The following is an 18,669-nucleotide window of genomic DNA, read 5'->3' as shown; positions in this document are numbered from 1 at the left end:
AATCTAGCATTTTATGATAAATTTATACATTTAATTTATTTTACGCAACAATTTTATATCCCTTCTATGATCAAACGTTTTTGCATGTTTTCATGATGATGTTTCGAACACTGCAGTAACGCACGATCTTTACACGTAATAGTGGAGTTTACATTTGCATGTACCCGTTAAATACGTTAATTGTGTAGCAGTAAATTTTTTAAATATTTTTAATTTATGGTTATTAAACTATTCATTGTCATGTTTAAACTGGCTTATATACATTATACATTTTATACTTCCTGTTTATCCATGTCGGACAAATGTCTATATATTTGTTTAATATGTTCAATTTTTTAATTAAAGCAACTATTAAGTATTTGGCTTAAATGACAGCTCAATATCCCAAGAGATGACACGGAGGTATCATAAATTGTGGTAAATGACCAGACACATGTGGTTTATGCAGGGTATAGGTCCCCGGGTTTATGACACCCTGTTTTCTTAGTAATTGCCGTGACAGTATTCGATCATATCGAGATAATCGGTTGGTGATGAACAAAGGAGCAATCAAACGCTGGGATAAAAATGCTGAAACAAAGAGTGTCAAAATTGGTGTGGACAATTAAATAAAAACAATAACATTTACATTAAGAGGATTTAATTATTTTGTAACAAGGTAAGTTTTTACAGACATATAGGTTCAAATCAGTTCGTGTTGATGAAATAAAATCAATCTATTTGTTGTTTGTTTTCGTCCTTATAAATTTTGTGTTCATTCATTGAAATCAATTTATTCTGAAATAATTTCAATTTCTGAGTTTTTTGTTGTTCTTAAAAAGGGTCGCGAGATGTGTCAGGTAGAGATTATTATGGTAACCTTATCACGATGCGGTTCATCAAATGCAAACAATAGCAAAATGGCCGCAGTGTTGACGGCCAAAATTTAAGCATGCGCAAACGTGACGTCATTATCGGAATCCCCGAAACCTCCTATACACTATATAGTTACTGTTATTCCATATCGGACAAATGTCGTCATTTTTTAAACATATATGTTAAAATATTTTATTAAGCATCTGTATTTTCAATAATTTCGGCATTAACAATTTGGCTTAAATGATTGCTCAATATGAAAAAGAGACGACATGGTGGTGTCATAAATTGTGTTTAATGACCACATGTGGTTTATGCATAGCCCCAAGTATAGGTCCCCAGCTGGCTTTATGACATCGTGTTTTCTTTGTCTGGACAGTATCCGATCATAACGAGATAATCGGTTTGTGATGAAGAAAGGGGCATTAAAACACCTAACATGCTGAAAAAAAGTGTCAAAATTGGTGTGAATTAAATAAAAACAATAACATTTATCACGATAATTTATTTAATACGGTACAAGGTACGCTTTTACAGACATATATAGGTTCAAATCAGCTACAGTCGATCGGGTAGTTCCGGATCTCGGGTAATTCCGAATCAAGTCTTTGATTTAATTAAAATATTAGTCTAAAAGATATTGCCATATCAATATAACTGTGATTTTTGGAAAATGTGATCAATTTCAAGCAATTACACAGTTTTGCTTCTTATATCAACGGTGTTTTATTTCAAAATCACACTTTGGTAACTATCACAGTCGTGTCATTTTACCGTCGCACCGTCTGTCTATAACACGCGTCAACAATTAAAAGACGATTTAGAAGCACATTTCCTTGGTAAACGCTCGTACATTTGGTATGAATGTGTTTATTAATTTATTTATTTTTCCTGTGAGTGCTTTTAGTATATGTTTATGATTTATGGAAATAAAAGCATGGAAATTGCACCTCGTGTACATGTCAGTTGCGGATCAGCTAATTGGGGAAAATCTCAAAACAGTTTATTATTGTTTAAATACTGTGTAAGTTATATTTTAAAGCTCTGGCTACCACAAAAGTTTTTGTACATATATATGAAAGGAAAAGTGCCTAGTTTCTCATAAATTTGATATAATGTTTCATTGAAATTATTTAATTATAATACTATTTTGTGACTTCAATGTCGAGAAATACAGAGAATAAGTTTGAATTTTGTTTATTCTGTCTGTCTTTCTGCCCTAAAACTTTAACATTGCTCATAAAATGAAATTTTATGGACCTGGTTCTCCAAACTTTACATGTTTTTGCATCTGATTGAGATCTATTATGCAAACCAGTTATGAGGCATTAGGTCTAAGTCACAAGGTCAAGGCTAACACATTCAGTAAGCATTTGTTGAATGCATCTTGGTTTGTTTGTATGTTTATGTGTTAAGTAATAAGTTATAACATATAAAGGTATAATAGCGGAATAACAATCAAAGCGCCGTAGGCGCTGAAGGCCTGGAGCTAGATTTAGTGTGCTTGGGAAGAAGTTTATTCTTTAAAAAAAGATAGTTCGACTATGTATGTAGTTGTCAATATCTTTATACATAGTCAAACTATCTTTTTTATGAAGACGTTTTGTCGGAAGTTTTTTAATGATTTAGTATGTTTATGCATTATTATAAACAAGTTTATAAAAATCAAAGCTGCAGCTGCATTTTTCAACAAGATGTGTTTGTGAAACACAATGTCCCCCTATATGACGTTTGACCTTGAAGGATGACCTTGACCTTGACCCTTCACCACTCAAAATGTGCAGCTCCAAGATATACACATGCAATTCAAATTTAAAATTGCTAGCTTCAATATTGCAGAAGTGACATTACATGAGCAATTTTGACCCATATATTTGACCCTGAAGGATGACCTTGACCTTGACCTTTCACCACTCAAAATGTGCAGCTCCATGAGATACACATGCATGCCAAATATCAAGTTGCTATCTTCAATATTGCAAAAGTATTCATAAAATAAGCGATTTGGGCCACATATATTTGACCTCTGACCTTGAAGGATGACCTTGACCTTGACCTTTCACCACTCAAAATGTGCAGCTCCATGAGATACACATGCATGCCAAATATCAAGTTGCTATCTTCAATATTGCAAAAGTACTCATAAAATGAGCGATTTTGGCCACATATATTTGACATCTGACCTTGAAGGATGACCTTGACCTTTCACCACTCAAAATGTGCAGCTCCGTGAGATACACATGCATGCCAATTATCAAGTTGCTATCTTGAATATTGAAATACTGCAAGTGTACATTAAATGAGCGATTTTGACCCATATATTTGACCTTTGACCTTGAAGGATGACCTTGACCTTTCACCACTAAAAATGTGCAGCTCCATGAGATACATATGCATGCCAATATCAAGTTGCTATCTTCAATATTGCAAAAGTTGTTGCAAATGTTAAAGTTGGCGCAAACCAACCAACCAACAGACCAACAGACCAACCAACAGACAGGGCAAAAACAATATGTCCCCCACTACTATAGTGGGAGAAAGTGAAACAATTACTTTCCAATTCATGACATTTTGCCATCTTTAATATATTACCGGTTTATTAGTGATTAGTGAAGCATTCCATTAAGGTTGTCATGGAATGTAGTCTTCCGTTGCGTCAACACTTTGCAAGCATTCATAAGGTTACAAGGACTGGTTCTACCAAGGAAATGGAATCGTAAACTTTTCTCTAAGCTATATGCTTTTGAAGCCTTAGCCAAAATAAATAGATTTGAATATAACATACAATAAGTCGGCCTTCTGGGGTTGTGATGCGAGCATCAGGGAATGTAGAGCTTCCGAGTGTGTAGTTTCCAGAAACCTTGTTTCTACTAGCACTTGTTACAGTCACATTTCCTATCCGAGAAGAGCCAACTTTCTCAAGGGATGCCTGACGAAGTAATCCAGACATCACTCTTGCTTCACTGGTACTCAAACTTTCTAATGTAAACTCCTTTCTCTTATCAAGGGAGCTATGCCTGGACAGGGATGAACTGCCCCCAAGAGTGTCCCGCAGGCTGTCGAAAAGAGAATAGTCCTTAATTTTAGACTTGCCCTTGGAAGAGGGTGTGGCACGTGGGGACTCACGAAAATAGTCAGGTGAAGAGTCTTTGATTTTAGTGGATGTTACAGGCCTGGATACTCCCCCAACGGCCCCTTCCTCCGTCTGACTGCCCAACCTGAGTAAATCACGCTTCGCAATGGCAGGACTCTTACTGGCACTGCCTTTATCACAGTTAGACACAGCAGGTTCAGTGACTGTCTTGTCATGTTCCTCTGGATTAACTGGTTTATCACTTATATGGTCATCTTGACCTGAAGTCTCTTTAATAACACTAGAAATTTCATTTACAGTTTCTAAATCTGGATATTCCTCATTACTATTATCAACGCCATAGCCACCAGCATCCATGACGCGTGACAACACTTTATTGAGCTGTTCCAGACTATCGAGCTCATAACTAGGCTTATCCCCGTCTGAGTCAACTGAATCTGACGCCAGCTTGGAGGCCCCTCCCACAGCTGCCAGGGAAGTTTCAAATGCAGCCGCAGCCTTCTCCTTCTCCTCCTCCCTCTCGCGCCTCTCCATGCGGTGTCTTAGTAAGGAGTGTCGCAGGGCGAAGTCGGAGCGGTTACTCACAGGGGGCAGACAGAGGTTGCGGTTCAGCGAGCTGGTGCCTACAAGACTGTAGCTGGTGCTGGCTGGAAAATGTCGCAGACGTGATGTGCGACTGCTGGCACGTCCAGAGCTGGGTGGATGAGGTTTTCTGTGTGGCTGAGAAAATAAATCCTTAATGTTTCAGTGTGTAGAATGATTGGTAAATGTACTGGATAATGACTGCAAACCATTATTATGAACAGAATTATGTGAAAATTAAATGTATTAAGCATAAAATTATTCAATATAGAAACAAATACGCAAAATTAATGTCAATAAAAATTTAAGTTGAAATAAAATAAAACTGAATAAATATGCACATGTGACTGATTTACAATAAATGATCTAGATAATTGATAGATACTAATTGACTGAAAAAGAAAAGTTTAACACTAAGCATTCATACAAGAAATGTTTTGTTTCCATACCTTTTTGCTGATATTTAGCTTATCCATTTTAAGCCTGATATTTGACCTTGAAGGATGACCTTGACCTTTCACACCTCAAAATGTGCAGCTCCATGAGATACACAAGCATGCCAAATATCAAGTTGCTATCTTCAATAATGCAAAATTATTCATAAAATAAGCGATTTGGGCCACATATATTTGACCTCTGACCTTAAAGGATGACCTTGACCTTGTCTTTTCACCACTCAAATTGTGCAGTTCCATGAGATACACATGCATGCCAAATATCAAGTTGCTATCTTCAATATTTCAAAAGTATTCATAAAATAAGCGATTTGGGCCACATATATTTGACCTCTGACCTTGAAGGATGACCTTGACCTTTCACCACTCAAAATGTGCAGCTCCATAAGATACACATGCATGCCAAATATCAAGTTGCAATCTTCAATATTGTAAAAGTATTCATAAAATGAGTGATTTTGGCCACATATATTTGACCTCTGACCTTGAAGGATGACCTTGACCTTGACATTGAACCACTCAAAATGTGCAGCTCCATGAGATACACATGCATTATAAAAAAGTGAAACTCCAGCTGCTGGAGCAGTATTGAATTTTCATTAAAACAATTAGTTGGTCCTTTATTAAAGGCAAGTGACCGATTGCCAAAACAGTAAAAAACAGCACAATACAGCACAGTACAAACCAACATAAACACAAAATATGCCAAATATCAAGTTGCTATATTCAATATAGTAAAAGTTATTGCAAAATGTTAAAGTTGGCGCAAACCAACCAACCAACAGACCAACCGACCAACAGACAGGGCAAAAACAATATGTCCCCCACTACTATAGTGGGGGACATAAAAAGTCACAGTGGATAGTCCATCAATAAGTCATGGCCATCCTAAATAGGCGATGAAGATATGTGGCTGGGAACGAGATTATGACCCATCTGGGTCTGTCACTTTTTGAGTGTCATAAATGCTGAATGCCCGTTTTGGATGAAATGACGTGCTTATTCAACCAGTATCGGTACTTGTTATGCTGATCAGTTTGTGTTGATAATATCTCCATTGATCGCGTATCTGGATGAACATAATAAATTTCAAAGTACGGAATTAATTGTACTAAAATTAATCCGTAAATACTCATGGTTGCCATGGGAACAAAAAATGTTCTTTTTTCATATTTATTACTATTTTAAAGAATTTAAGCCAAAAAAAAGCACAGAAAATCAACAAAATATGTTCTGGACAGATATGGAACATCATTAAAATGTTTATTATAAACATAAATATATGCACATTTTCTGGGAAAAGGTGTGTATTCAGAAATTGAACATTTTGTACAGCTATGAGCTTAAAACTAAAACAATTAACTCCTCATGATACAATTTGTGTTGTGTGTCTGTACTGCCAGACATTATTTTGTTAATTTAGCAATTCAATTTTGTTCCATGATTGATAAAATTAAGTAGACAAAATACATTAAGTTAACAGTTGCTATGGAAACAGTAATTTGTGGATTGCATATACATGCTGTTTGTAATCAACAATGTATTTGAAGTTAATATATTATTAACCTTCGCATAAGTGTCAAACCAAATTCACTAGTGCATTTCATACGTAGAGATTCAAAAACATGATTTTCAACTTAAACAAAATTAAAGCAATAAGTACTACATATTTAATGGCACACGTCACTAATTAACTCACTATAGATTGAACTTTAAACACCAAAATATTCATTTACATGTAAAAATAAATCAAATACAAACATAACATGAACACATACGTTAACAACACATATCTTGATGTTTAAATGAGCTACAACAGTATAAGTGATATTATTTTAAGACCACAATATTAGCAGGCATACAATACAATGTATTTCTTATCGTGTAAAGAATATTTTATAGTTAGATCACTATGATTGAGTTGTTTATCATTAATCAAACAAATGTGTCCACACGACATGGATGCCCCCAACTGTAACTTTGTCACTACATAAAAGCATAAGTGTGCAAATGTTTTTGAGATATACATCGCCTTTATTTTATTTAACTATTAGTTTGCTACATAACAGGTGTTCAATATTTAAATTTTGTTTGTTACATATGTCATCTGCTGCAGTTTGTAGATGTTTTTTTCTGCCAATTCTTTGCATGCACAGGGGTTTTTATCTGATTTTGGGGAAAGGGCCTGGCCTTTTTTGAGGGGAAAAAAATCGCGCGAAACATTGAATTTTGGGGGAAAAAATTCTGCAAAAAGCCGGATTTTGGGGAAAAAAAGGAAAGTCTAAAATAATCAATTTAGCATATTTTACTGTTTTTTAAAATATTCAAGGCAACAGATAATTTACTAAAGCAATAATTTTCAAGTTTCTACAGTGGACCAGGTTAACTTGTATATAAAAAAGTTAAAAAAAAAAAATTTTTTTTTTTTTTTTTTTAGGAGAAAATGAAATATAGGGGAAAATTTACCAGCTGAGGGGAAAAAAATCCGAGGGGAAAGGGCCGATTTTCGGCGGGTCCCAAAGAAGGAAAAAAAAACCTGATGCATGTTCGAACTTGGCCTAGAGACCATCTAGATAAAACTTGTGAACAAGTTTGGTGAAGATCAGATGAAAACTACTTGAATTAGAGAACGGGCACCAAGCTGAATGTTTAAAACGCACTAAGTGACCCAGTGAACTAGTTTTTTGCCCGGCATGCCCCATGTTCACACTTGGCGTAGACATTATGTAGATACATCTTCTGACAGAGTTTGGGAAAGATCGGATGAAAACTACTTGAATTAGAGAGCGGACACCATGCTGAATGTTTGAAACGCCCTTAGTGACCCTATGACATAGTTTTGGGCCCGGCATGACCCATGTTCGTCTTGACCTAGACATTATCCGGATGCAACTTCTGACCAAGTTTGGAGATCGGATTAGAACTACTTGAATTAGAGAGTGAACACGAAAAGTGTTACGGAGGACAGACAGACGGACAGTGCGAAAACTATATGCCGCCCGTTGGGGGCATAAAATATATTTTCATGTATCTTGACATGGTGTGCAGAAACAACAAAAATGTAAAAAGAATTATTCCCACATTGTTGATATTTTGTACTCAAATTCATGCACATCAATAAAAAAAAGTTTGTATTTATTCTTTGAAGAAAAATCACCTGTTAAGTCTGGATTAAAAAATCTTATCTATTAAAAAATGTCACTCACAACACAACATGAACACAATATATTGTCCATATTATCATCCACACAGAGTCCAAACTGTCAGTATACTTGGTAAGCTCAGGTTGCATCAGGATTTGCCAAATTCACCTGTAAAGATCTGCAATAATTAAAATATAAATGACTGATTAGAAACCTTAAACAAACACATAAAAAATACATATCACCAGTAGATACCATAGGCTTGTCAACAATTTATTGAAATTGAAAACCATGTCATGTTTTAGTTTTGCCTTAATGCTTGTTTAACTTAATCTACATGTATGTGAAAATAACACAAGCAATATTATTAAAATTATATAATCAAGACGAAAAAAAGATTATTGCTTGGTACATTGTACAATCTGAACCCTCAAGTTATGCATAGTGAATAGTATATTGTCAATGTTTAATATTAAAAAATAGTATCCATACTTAACACCATAAAGGTAAACCATCTGTGTTGGGAGAATAAAGTGCACCCCAGTTAACATTTTCACGGATTTCTTTTTAAATATTTCACTATTTTAAATGGGATAAAGTCGAGAGCCGGCTGATTCGTGACAGTTTTCTATAGGTATCATGATTTTTTTTTAAACAAATCAGTATTTTTTCAGTAATGTGCAATGACGCGTTTGAACGGTAAGAAAAATGTCGGATCAGTGTTGGGACTTCATATTACAAACGCGCGAGTGCATTACTGAAAATTACTTATTTGTTAAACAAGAGGGCCATAATGGCCCTGTATCGCTCAACTGTTTTTTTATGCGAAAAAATGTGCAATGCGCATGGGTTGAAATGTACTCAAGCATGTGACTTTCTCTTTCTATCCCTCGTCCCACTGGGCGCTTAAAAGTTGGAAGGGTGAGCTTTTTTATATAGGGAAAAAGTTACTTATAACGTAGGTACATTTATCTCGCCAAAAGATATTGTTGTTCTTTCTATTTCACATATTTTTAGATGCTGAAGATCAAATCTACGCATTTGATTTGAAACAGATTCACATGACCCATAGGAATCAAAATGCCTTAACCATTTACCAAACGACACATTTTGGACTTTCCCAATTTGAAAGAGGTTGCAGACGACAATTCAATTGTAATGAAATATGAAGGAAATGATCAGGTAGGGTAGAAATAATTGTGATAAAAGGAGAAATTGCTCATCTTGGGCAATTTCTCCTTTTATCACAATTATTTATAAAGTTGTCGGCTACAAACCCGTAAAATCCTGTTAGTGTTTGGTAAAGGGTTAATAATCTCTGGTTCCTTCTTACACATTTATAACAAATACAATAGTAGCATCTTTCTTTGTAAAGAATCATCTCAAAATATAATTAACAACCCACACATCCCTAAGACCAACAGACCTGAGAATATTATGATAATCTAAAGATTATTTCTTTATATTTATAAATGTATATAATTAAGTAATACATTTGACTTCTAAGATCAATTCATAACTTATTTTAAGAAGATTATCAAATGGTCAGAAATATATAGATCTATGGATCGTTGAGCAATTGACAATCATATCCACAATTCATGAGTCAGGATTCACAAATGAAACAATGAATCATTAGTTATTAAAAAGCAGCATATACGATAGTTAAGAACATTGCACTTCAATTACTCCAACACCTTCTCTTGGATACAAAGTTTGAGTTTACCAGGCAGTATCATATATTGACTTTTCTTTAAATAATTATGTTCATGTAAGTTGTGTTTTAAAAATCAATAAGATATTATTAAACTGGTTTAAACACTACAAAAAAGACATGAAATTAACATGTCATCCGAAATATTTTTATCCGGATATATGTTCACTTTCGACATATTTAAATAAAACCCGACTTTTTTCAGTTTATAAGAAAAACATTCATAACATTTTTTCTTACTTCAATTCCTTTGTAAGCAGTCACCATCTGATCTAAAATGGCACTAAATGACAGGGTTTTATCTCATGTTTACAAGATGTTGTTGTTGTTGTTGGTGGTGGTGACAGACACACGGCCGCAGTAATCTCCCCTGGTAAACGTCATATGTTCAGTTTTGTGACCCTCGGGGCAGGGTCAAATTTTAGCCCAGGGGAATAATTTGAACAAATTTGGTAGAGGACTATTAGATATCACTACACACCAAATTTTGTAGCCCTAGGCTCTATAATTATGAACAAGAAAATTTTTAAAGTTTGCACAAAACAGGCCTTATTTAAGCATATGTTCATTTTTGTGACCCCCAGGGCAGGGTCAAATTTGTCCCCAGGGGCATAATTTGAACAAACTAGGTAGAAAACTATTAGATGTCACTAAATACCGAATTTGGTAGAAATAGGCCCAATGGTTATGGACAAATAGATTTTTGAATTTTGCACAAAATGGGCCCAATATAAGCACATGTTCAATTTTGTGACCCCTGGGGCTTAATTTGAACAAACTTGGTAGAGGACTATTAGATGTCATTACATACCAAATTTAGAAGCCCTTTGCCATACAGTTATGGACAAGAAGATTTTTTAAGTTTGCACAAAATAGGCCTTATACATGTATAAGCAAAATTTCAATTTTTTGACCCCCTGGGGCAGGGTCAAATTTGACCCAAGGGGCATAATTTGAAGAAACTTGGTAGAGGACTATAAGATGTCACTACATATCACATTTGGTAGCCCTAGGCCCAATGGTTATGGATGATAAGATTTTTAAAGTTTTCACAAAATAGGCCTTATATAAGCAAATTTTCAATTTGTTGACCCCCCGGGGCAGGGTCAAATTTGACCCCAAGGGCATAATTTAAAGAAACTTGGTAAAGGACTATAAGATGTCACTACATACCAAATTTTGTAGCCCTAGACCCAATGGTTATAGACGAGAAGATTTTTAAAGTTTTCACAAAATAGGCCTTATATAACCAAATTTTCAATTTTCTGACCCCCCAGGTCAGGGTCAAATTTGACCCCAGCGTTATAATTTGAAGAAACTTGGTAGAGGACTATAAGATGTCACTACATACCAAATTTGGTAGCCCTAGGCCCAATGATTATGGACGAGAAGATTTTTAAAGTTTTCACAAAATAGGCCTTATATAAGCAAATTTTCAATTTTTTGACCCCCCGGGGCAGGGTCAAATTTGACCCCAGGGGCATAATTTGAACAAATTCGAAAGAGGTTCACCCCAGGAACATTCCTGAGAAATTTCATCAGAATTGGACCAGTAGTTTAGGAGATGTTTAAAGAAAAAGTTAACGCACACACGGACGCACGCACGGACGCACACACGCACGACGGACACAGGACCATGACATAAGCCCCGCTGGCCTCTGACCAGTGGAGCTAAAAAAAATCATAAAATCTATAGAACACTCTCACGAATGAGCGAGCTCTCGGCATTATCACATGGTATACATGAAGGTGCAGTGTAAACAATGCAAGGTGTAAATCATATCAAACCCGCTATTTAGCAGCACATCATTTAGTGTTCGCACTCCACTTTTGCCCAATCTGTTTTTCATGAGGTGGATTTGGAACATCCATCTTTTAGCCCTATATCATGATAGTTCATCATTGAAACTACCAGGTAGTAGGTTCTGCCCCTGAATAAATAAAATATAGCAAAATATTTATGTATGATTGTGTTATAGTTGAAAATAATATATGACAATGAAAACAAAGGTCTGCTGAAGTATTACATCTTAATACAATCTTAACAATATTCGGATAGTCCAGAAACATATTTACTGAGAACATTTAATCAGTTTTCTTAAGCTGCAACCTCTTGGTCATGTCTGACAATTCATTGAAAATATAAAGTTTCAAAAGCATTACCACATATTTGTGTAGTTGGTCGTGCTTTATGAGAAAGATATTTTTTTCTTTCTACTTTCTTTATTTGTTGTTATGAATCTTAGATCAGCATTGCTTTCATGTTAAACTTGATCATGAACAAGTGTTTTTCCCAGGCCATTTTAGCGTGGCGAAAAGCCACGCCGCTCACCCGGATCGCCATGCTGCCCTTTTCAAAGGCAAATTTCGCCACGTTCCCTTCTTTTGAAAGGCAAATTTCGCCACGCACCCTTATCGATAACATCTTTACTGCCTTACGATCTCACTTGGTCCGCAAAATCAGCGCCCTTGTCTGTGACGCTCCAACTGTGCTTGATTTACTCGAGATACGTCAACGTCTAATCCACTAATTATTTGATCAAATTTAATCTATTACAGTGCTCGATTTATAGAGGCTGTGTTATACCAAGCGCACTTTTTGGTCGGCAATGTGTAAAAATCGTTACTTCGGAGACTTTTGATGAAAAACTCAATGTTATTCTCGTGGCAATTGTGCATTGCATGCATTGTTCAGTTATATCAAAACATATATTTTTACGCATAATTACATTAAAAAACACAAACAAATTTATTCTTTATCGCTTTCGTCTTTAAGATAATTAGATCTTATAATTGAAATAATTACTGAGACGTATACTAATTTAACAAATCGCGAATCGCGTATACTATTTAGCGTTGCTATGCCCACCTGTCGCTTGCATCATTTGACATCAACAACATGGCGGACTATACAGAATTAAATTGCGACTCGTCAAAAATGGCAAATAACGTCGTAAACGATCGAATTAACGATGGAGATAATACATTAAGAAGGAATTAATGAAATGTCTGTGATAATCAACGATGCATTAAAATGTTTTAGATAGCAACAACATTATTTATTTATTTGTAATCTACTTGGTGGATGTATGTCACGGAAACGAGTGTTTGCATATTGTTAGCGATCAATTTACTCGCAATGTTATTTTAAACATCTGGCAAGATTATTGTTAGAAAATGGGATACGACAAACATGGTTTCATTTATATGTTAGTGGATCTGTGTATAATCAGATTAATATGCATATATTGCTTTATTATGTTTGTCGTGCTGTACAGTTTATTGAAACAGCATGGGACTTAAATGTACATTGCAAGGTAAATATATTAATATAAATCATAGTAAGTAAAATACATCAATTACCATCAAATGTGCTTGTTTATATGTTATTTTTTCCACAATGCTTCAGATGCGATTACATGTTGCCCCGTAATTCAGGTATTCAGGGAACGTTTTTGCCCTTTTTTGCCTAAACTGCGCGCTAAAATGCCCTTTTTGAAAGTAATGCACCATGCCCTTTGCTCTCCTGGGAAAAACACTAATGAACACAAGCATTAATATTGACATCCAAAACTATAAATTTTTACAAGAATAGAAACATTTAAATATGTACCAATAAAAATAATCAAATATACATTGTAATTAAACACATTCCTGACATATGCATTAATGCTATCATTTCGCATGGAATTGTCATCGCTAACCTGTCATTGTGATATTGCATAAAGATTTGCAACATAAATTTGATATTAGTTTTTAATACAACCTTGCTCAGTTCACAGTCTGTTAAATGTAATACAATAATTAAGTACATAAAATGAAAGTAGAATGCGTCTAATGGTATATGTGCCCGTAAATTATTCAACGAAATGTTAATATTGTCATTATAGAAAATTTCAACAACAAATGATAAATTGAGAAGTGTTTAAGATTTTGACAACTACCTAGGCAAACAGACACATAAACAGCGTCTAAAATCGTCGTTATGACCGCCAAAACAGCTCATACAAACATCATGATTGGTGTAATAGATTCATTAAACATGAAATTCCATCTTTTAAGACCAACTTTGATTTTTTTAATGAGAAAAACAAATGAAAAACTTATTTTAATTTACCATTGACAAAAACCAGGAAGTTTATCCGAAAATTGTCACTGTCGACTGTGCCCTACTGTATTCATTGTTATTAAAGCTGAGGTTAATTTGGGTGTCAGACAATTCACCCCCAAGACAATTCACCCCCTGGACAACTCGCCCCCAGAATTTGATTTCCTTGGACAACTCACCCCTAAAGACAACTCACCCCCATAATTTTATGAGATTTTAATGTTATTTTCATTTGTCATATTTGAACATAAGTTGTGAGCAGATGTTTTGGTGTTATAATTTTGGCTTGGCAGCACAATTTTGACGTAATAATAATAAACTGTAGTATGTAAATGAAAGATGACATTGTGATTTTTGTCAAATGCAATATAACCAATTTATTTATCTATAAACTGTCTTACAGCATGTAAAATAGAAATAAATAAAGTATTTTGTATAATATTTGTGCATTTGTTTTAAATAATATTAATAGGTTATTATTTTATTAATAGAACTTTGTTAAATATTGAAGTTGATTAAATAATTTCATTCAATTCTTCGAATTTTACATTTTCACAATAATTCATTTATTCATGATGAAAAGATAATTAATTTAATAAAATACAATGGTTTAATTCAGAAAAACCTTTATTACAGAAAGGAAATTTAATCTTGCATAACATCTCAAGTTCTGGCAGTAGGTTTCTGCTTCTTAACGTATGTGTTACCATCAGAAGATACCAACTTCTTCTTTCTACGCTCAGTGCCCTCTTCCACGACCTCATACCAGGGATGGAAATTAGTGGTTGCCTGTGAGCCCGGGGCCAGTACATTTTGGCCTGGGCAACTCAAATTCAAAAGTTAGTAGTCCGGCTGGGCAACTTGCTTTTTAAGCTTGAAACAATTCAGTGCATTTTACTCCGATAAATATGAGGTCTATTTACATAGACAGATTACGTCTAATTATTTGGACTAAGTGCATTTAAACATTTAATGAAATTGGTGACTGTGAGTTAATAATTAGTTTAATAAAATTCATTTATCAAGGCCAATGAAATGATTTTACTCGGATTACAATGTATATTAGGACAAAATACACAGAAAGTTTGTTAATTAAGCAATTGTTGTTGTTTACTTACCATTTATTTTATTTAAAGAAATTCTTATATACACACAACCCTACATGTACATCATACTGGGCTCCTTAGTCTTTCGCTGAGCAACTACAATACAAAAGATGGTTGCCCGTGTGGGCAACCAATTGTAAAACGTTAGTTTCCATCCCTGCATACCTAATCTCTCCGTCTTCTATGATGGTATCTGTTAGAGGTGCATCGGGTAGTGGGTTTTCTACAATCACCTGCACATGGGTTGGTCCATCTCGACTGAGGTCGAAGTAAGCGGAGGCGTTGTCAGGCTCATTCTCGGTGTTGGTGTTCTCGGTGTTGTCATAGTTGTCGTCCGGCTCAGCCCCTGTTGTGTCCGCTGCAGTGGTATCAGTGGAGGTTGAAGTACCAAGGCTGAACTCCAAGTTGAATGTAATACTTGGTAGTGGCGGGAGTTCTTCACTGGCATCTATCATGGTTGAGTGGGCAACACCTTCCATCTGTTCGGGCTGTTGAGCAGCCCCGCTGTCTTCCATCTCATCCTCCTTACATGCGCAGCACGTGAAGATGAGCTCTTTCTTGCCTCTCATGGCCTGGTTGTAATGTCTCTTGGTAATACCTGTATTACAAAATTATATTTTTGTTCACCTGATATTTTAATTATTATTTTTATTAAACTGCCTGTAAACATGAGTTTTTCTTAAACAAAAATAACTATTTTAATTGTTATTATCCATTTGGTTGTTGGATTTTCTCTCATAGAAGAATCAGTGATAAAAGTTGCGTTTAGTAATGGTGTGTATTGAAACAATTCAAGTCCACTTCAATCATACAGTATGTTAACTCATTCCATACTACAGCTTTATCTCTAGGTAACTCCTATCAGTAATAATCTTATCTACACCTAGATAATCAGGACCCTCTTCAGCTCTGAAAACTTGACAGATCTTTTTATTGTTACTTTTAGAGGTGTGAAAAGGGATATGGTGTTTTAAGTGCTTGTTACTTTGTTGACTGTTGTGACAAATAATTTATTATCATATTTCCCATTTTAAAAAATTTACTCGTCAAAATCTTGCATAACTTATCAAATAAAAAATATTGCATTAATGTATCCAATACCATAAATATTTATTTAGCACTTTTTACAAATATAAACTGTTTTATTGAATACAAACAATCTTAAATAAAACCAAACAGCTACTTTATTATTTAATGACAAATAGACAATAATAAGATATTGTTAATAATTAAATCAAACATCAATAGATACAAAGAACAGTTCTGTTTCAATTGCTAGTAATTTTATGACTGACAAATAAATTCCGAGAATATCTTAATATGCTTTGATTATAACTTTATAAAAATTAAACAAAATACAACTATCCTCAGAAAACAGATATTCGTAATGAATAAATCCTTAACAGCTACAGAGCATTTTTTTTTATTGGGAATAAGACAACAAACTGGGAATGGGCTTCTTGATTTTGGTGATGTACCTTTTCAATCAAAACTATACATTTCATAATCTGATTTTATTTATTTACTATTTGTTCTGTATTTCAAGCTTCATAAGCAATTTTCTATGACTTTTTATTAAAAGTAATAGTTTTTTTTCAAATTTTATTAGGATTTAAACAAATCAATTAAAATTCAGTTTTGTAGTAATTATATATGCAAGTTTATATTTTAATTATAATTTGAACTTAATAAATACAAATTGTAAAGCTGCATATTATGCACTGTTGAAAGACTCAAATTATACCCAAATTGATGTCTTTTTCCAACTTCACATAATACTGCGTTATAAGTACATTGAATATCAGGATGTTGTACGAAACCCACTTGAAGCAAAAATCACAGAAATATTCAATTTATCGCATTATATTTTCTTAAATTACAAATAATGTTATAAAACTATGTTTTTAATTAAAATATTTATAATGGTGAAAATACAATTTTTAAATAAAACTGTATATACCTGTTTCGCATATGCGATGCTGCCATTTTGAGCAAAGATCACAGGACACAGCCTCATCATCATCACCCACTAGTTCACTACAATATGCACAATAGTCCGTCATTATTATCCAATACCACAAACCACTTTAAATTATATGTCCACACTAATATTATATCAACCTTATTTGAAACTATAATATCAATTAGCACAATTTCCCTGAATATTATCAATAGCACACTTTTAGTTATAAACTTAATAATTTTTATATAAGAAGTTGAGTTTATATACATTTTCAACAGTATTACTCAATAAAATCTATGAAAACTAATTTACACTTCTACAAAGATGAAAGGCAAACTTGCTCTTTTAATCACATTTAGTTATAAAAAGATTATCACAACTTACCTGAAGGGATAAAAGACTTCAAAAACACACCAGCTTCAATCGAAAAAATTGACACCTCATTATGGTCATTAATAATTAAATGAATTAAATGACTTCAAAGACATCTTTTTAGAAAATAAAGCTGCAAACAATGATCTCTCTATTTTGTCTTAATTCCAAATGAAAGAAATTAAAAATCAACAATGATAATAACAAACATGTTATGGAATAATAGTAATCTAAACATAATGAGAAAATATCTGGGGGTGAATTGTCCAGGGAGCAGGGGTGAATTGTCTAGGGGGTGAGTTGTCTCCTGGGGGTGAATTGTCTTGGGGGTGAATTGTCTTATTCCCGTTAATTTAAACCATGTAAAAATCAAGAGAAAATACGGAAATTAAAGTTCCACTGACTTATTTTTATTGGTTTAGATTATTATTCAAAGTTTATGGCAAACAAGTTGTTATTGTTTTGACAAAGTCCGCGAAACGGTAGTTAGAGACCGTCAATAGTCTTAATTATAAGACGCGCAAAGAATTTAGAGATACTTTTTATATGGGCTAAATTCTTTGGAACCATTAATTTGGTCTTTCCCCCTTTGTAAGCTCCAAATATTACCCATATAAAAGTAGCTTAATATTTAAGAGCGTCAAAAATTTGGACTAAGACCGTCAAGTGAGCAACTTATTCTCACATGAATATGTAAACAATAAAAACTATGCCGTAGCCAATGCTTAACAATTTTGATTCGATAATATTTTTTTACATGTATTAAAGTTCAAAGTAAAACTATTATTAATGGCAAACAAGTTGCACTTGTTTTGACAAACTCCGCGAAACGGTAGTGAGAGACCGTACAGTGAGGAACTTATTCTCGCATGAATATGTAAACAATAAAATCTATGTTGTAGCCAATGCTTAACAATTTTGATTCAATAATATTTTTTTACACTTTGTATGGCACTGTCATGTTATAAAGTGATGTTCTGTATTAACAAGCCGGTCTATTGAGATCTGCAAAGAACTAATTTTATTGCGCACGCACTTATTATAAGTGGTAAATCGGAGTTATACAGCCAGCCAAGTCAGCTCGTCTCAGAAATCGGTATGAGTACTATGGCCTTGGGGCTTCGCCCCAGGCCAAAAAACCAGCAGAGTGCTAAAAACTGTACTATAGAAAAATATATGGATTAATAAATAATGGTAAAATGTTACTAGTGCTGTAAGGAGATTGGTAATATTTTAAATATTTATTCTATTTTAATGTGTATTAATGCTGTGATTTT

The 18,669-nt window shown here is 34.1% G+C and overlaps 2 protein-coding genes across 2 annotated transcripts; both read right to left on the bottom strand.

Moving 5' to 3' along the window:
• Nucleotides 1–549: 549 nt before the first annotated feature.
• Nucleotides 550–5,007, bottom strand: LOC127869744 (uncharacterized). Its single transcript, XM_052412403.1, has 3 exons — nt 4,981–5,007; nt 3,641–4,669; nt 550–570 (listed from the first exon to the last, which is right to left on the bottom strand). Exons 1-3 carry the CDS (start codon nt 5,005–5,007, stop codon nt 550–552), a joined length of 1,077 nt encoding a protein of 358 aa, XP_052268363.1.
• Nucleotides 5,008–14,614: 9,607 nt separating this feature from the next.
• LOC127869743 (uncharacterized) lies at nt 14,615–17,073 on the bottom strand. Its single transcript, XM_052412402.1, has 3 exons — nt 17,018–17,073; nt 15,223–15,655; nt 14,615–14,777 (listed from the first exon to the last, which is right to left on the bottom strand). Exons 2-3 carry the CDS (start codon nt 15,624–15,626, stop codon nt 14,615–14,617), a joined length of 567 nt encoding a protein of 188 aa, XP_052268362.1. The 5' UTR covers nt 15,627–15,655; nt 17,018–17,073.
• Nucleotides 17,074–18,669: the final 1,596 nt, after the last annotated feature.

Source organism: Dreissena polymorpha, chromosome 2 (genome assembly GCF_020536995.1).
Source record: "Dreissena polymorpha isolate Duluth1 chromosome 2, UMN_Dpol_1.0, whole genome shotgun sequence".
NCBI classification, from domain to species: domain Eukaryota; kingdom Metazoa; phylum Mollusca; class Bivalvia; order Myida; family Dreissenidae; genus Dreissena; species Dreissena polymorpha.
This window is presented reverse-complemented; position numbering and strand designations above follow the sequence as displayed.

Excerpts from the sequence above, each read along its gene's own strand:
- LOC127869744 (XM_052412403.1), bottom strand. The coding sequence starts at position 5,007 with ATGGATAAGCTAAATATCAGCAAAAAG. Across the intron at positions 4,670-4,980 it reads AGCTAAATATCAGCAAAAAG|CCACACAGAAAACCTCATCC; the intron begins GTATGGAAACAA and ends TTATTTTCTCAG. Across the intron at positions 571-3,640 it reads CCCCAGAAGGCCGACTTATT|CATTTTTATCCCAGCGTTTG; the intron begins GTATGTTATATT and ends TCTTTGTTTCAG.
- LOC127869743 (XM_052412402.1), bottom strand. The coding sequence starts at position 15,626 with ATGAGAGGCAAGAAAGAGCTCATCTTCACGTGCTGCGCATGTAAGGAG. Across the intron at positions 14,778-15,222 it reads ATAGAAGACGGAGAGATTAG|TTGCCCAGGCCAAAATGTAC; the intron begins GTATGCAGGGAT and ends TTTGAATTTGAG.